The sequence below is a fragment of the Primulina huaijiensis genome, chromosome 10 (assembly GCF_012295235.1).
Source record: "Primulina huaijiensis isolate GDHJ02 chromosome 10, ASM1229523v2, whole genome shotgun sequence".
Classification (NCBI taxonomy): Eukaryota; Viridiplantae; Streptophyta; class Magnoliopsida; order Lamiales; family Gesneriaceae; genus Primulina; species Primulina huaijiensis.
The window spans coordinates 725,360-727,042 of NC_133315.1; the positions used below are offsets into that span (position 1 = coordinate 725,360).

Consider the following 1,683-nt stretch of genomic DNA (forward strand, 5'->3'; position numbering starts at 1 on the left):
TTGTAAAGACAATGTTATTTTTTTTGGAAATTATGACATAAACTGGTTTCGGTTTACACTGTACTACGAGACTTGTTATTTTTGGTTGTCTGATTGTTAAACAACGTCGGTGTCGACTAACCACGGTTTCGAGGCGTTACATATGTTATTTATCATGATTTTTCCATGATAAAAGTTTGGTAAAGAATAAGGAGATCATGAAGCGAAGATGATAAGTGGCAAGACAAATATCGACCCTTTGTTTTCTCTTATTCACCGCATTTGTCTCTTATTTGAAACTCACCACGCTAATTTCCAATTTTCGTCAAATTTCAAGAATCCATGCGACTCGTTCGATTCATTCCCTTTCTTCTTTTTTCTCATAGTTATAATAATAATAATTTTGCAGGTCTCTTTCTCCTTGATAGGAAACCAAAATGGTAACCCCTCTGGTCTTTTCTCTTTGATTTCGAATGTATACTTTTACTAGTTTGACATATTGTTTGTTGCAAAATTTTCCTACGTACATTTTATAAATTCTTTTCACTATTCTCTTTTTTTTCTTGGCTATTCTTTGAGACATACGTTCCATGTTGGTTTTTTATTGATGGAATAGAACAATTTGATGTATTTTTCTTTAAATGGCAAGATTTTGAGAGGAGTTGGGTAAAATTTACAAATTAAATTTAAGTTTTATTAAAATCTCTCAGAAAGATAATTTCTTTGTAGGCAAATGCTGCGTCTGGGACGGCGGTGCACGACGACTGTAAGCTAAAGTTCTTGGAATTAAAAGCAAAGAGAAATTACCGTTTCATAGTCTTCAAGATCGAGGGGCAGCAGGTGGTCGTGGAGAAGGTCGGAAGCCCCGGGGACAGCTACGATGATTTCACCGCATCGCTCCCGTCCGACGAGTGCCGCTATGCTGTCTTCGATTTCGACTTCATCACCAATGAAAATTGCCAGAAGAGCAAGATTTACTTCATCGCTTGGTATGTATAAACGGGCGCTCTAGTCGTCCCATAACTTTAAATTCGTATTGATTCTGTTGGGATTTCAGGTCGCCGGAGACGTCGAAAGTGAGAATGAAGATGGTGTACGCAAGCTCTAAGGACAGATTCAAGAGGGAACTGGATGGGATACAGGTTGAGTTGCAGGCAACAGATCCAAGTGAGATGAGCTTCGATATCATCAAAGCACGAGCTTACTGAATGCAACATTCTGTGCCTTAATTCCCTTGAGTACCTCATGTTTTTCAAATTCTTGAATAATTTTTGCATTTGGTAGATATTAATTTTGATTGATAGTGGATTGAAGACATATGGTCCGATATGGATTTCCCAAGTGTGGCACATTAATGATAAATGCCTAGTCTTGGAACGATATACAAGGTGTTTTGCATTAAAAATTTGGACTCATGATTGAATGATATTTATTTGATTATGTTGGAAATACAACCAAAGTTCTACGTTGAAAAATCAAGAAGAAGATCATGAATTAGTATAATAGAACGATATCTTCATTAGTATGATGTCTTTTTTAGGTGAAGTCTAAAAGCAAATCTACGAGAACTTAGGCTCAAAGTGGACAATATCATATCATTGTGGAGATATATGACTTCTATGTCATCACAAATGATATCAGAACCATGTTTTAGATCAAACTATGTGGATGGAATCTTCGGATACTTAAACGAATTAGGTGAGC

At 36.4% G+C, this 1,683-nt stretch overlaps 1 protein-coding gene across 1 annotated transcript; it reads left to right on the forward strand.

Annotated features, from left to right (window-relative positions):
- Positions 1 to 255: 255 nt before the first annotated feature.
- Positions 256 to 1,366, forward strand: LOC140986766 (actin-depolymerizing factor 7). Its single transcript, XM_073455115.1, has 3 exons — positions 256 to 419; positions 709 to 968; positions 1,037 to 1,366. Exons 1-3 carry the CDS (start codon positions 417 to 419, stop codon positions 1,185 to 1,187), a joined length of 414 nt encoding a protein of 137 aa, XP_073311216.1. The 5' UTR covers positions 256 to 416; the 3' UTR covers positions 1,188 to 1,366.
- Positions 1,367 to 1,683: the final 317 nt, after the last annotated feature.

What these genes read in the sequence shown, in the direction of transcription:
- LOC140986766 (XM_073455115.1), top strand. An exon ending in AAGATTTACTTCATCGCTTG is followed by an intron (nt 969 to 1,036) that starts GTATGTATAAAC and finishes TTGGGATTTCAG; the next exon opens with GTCGCCGGAGACGTCGAAAG.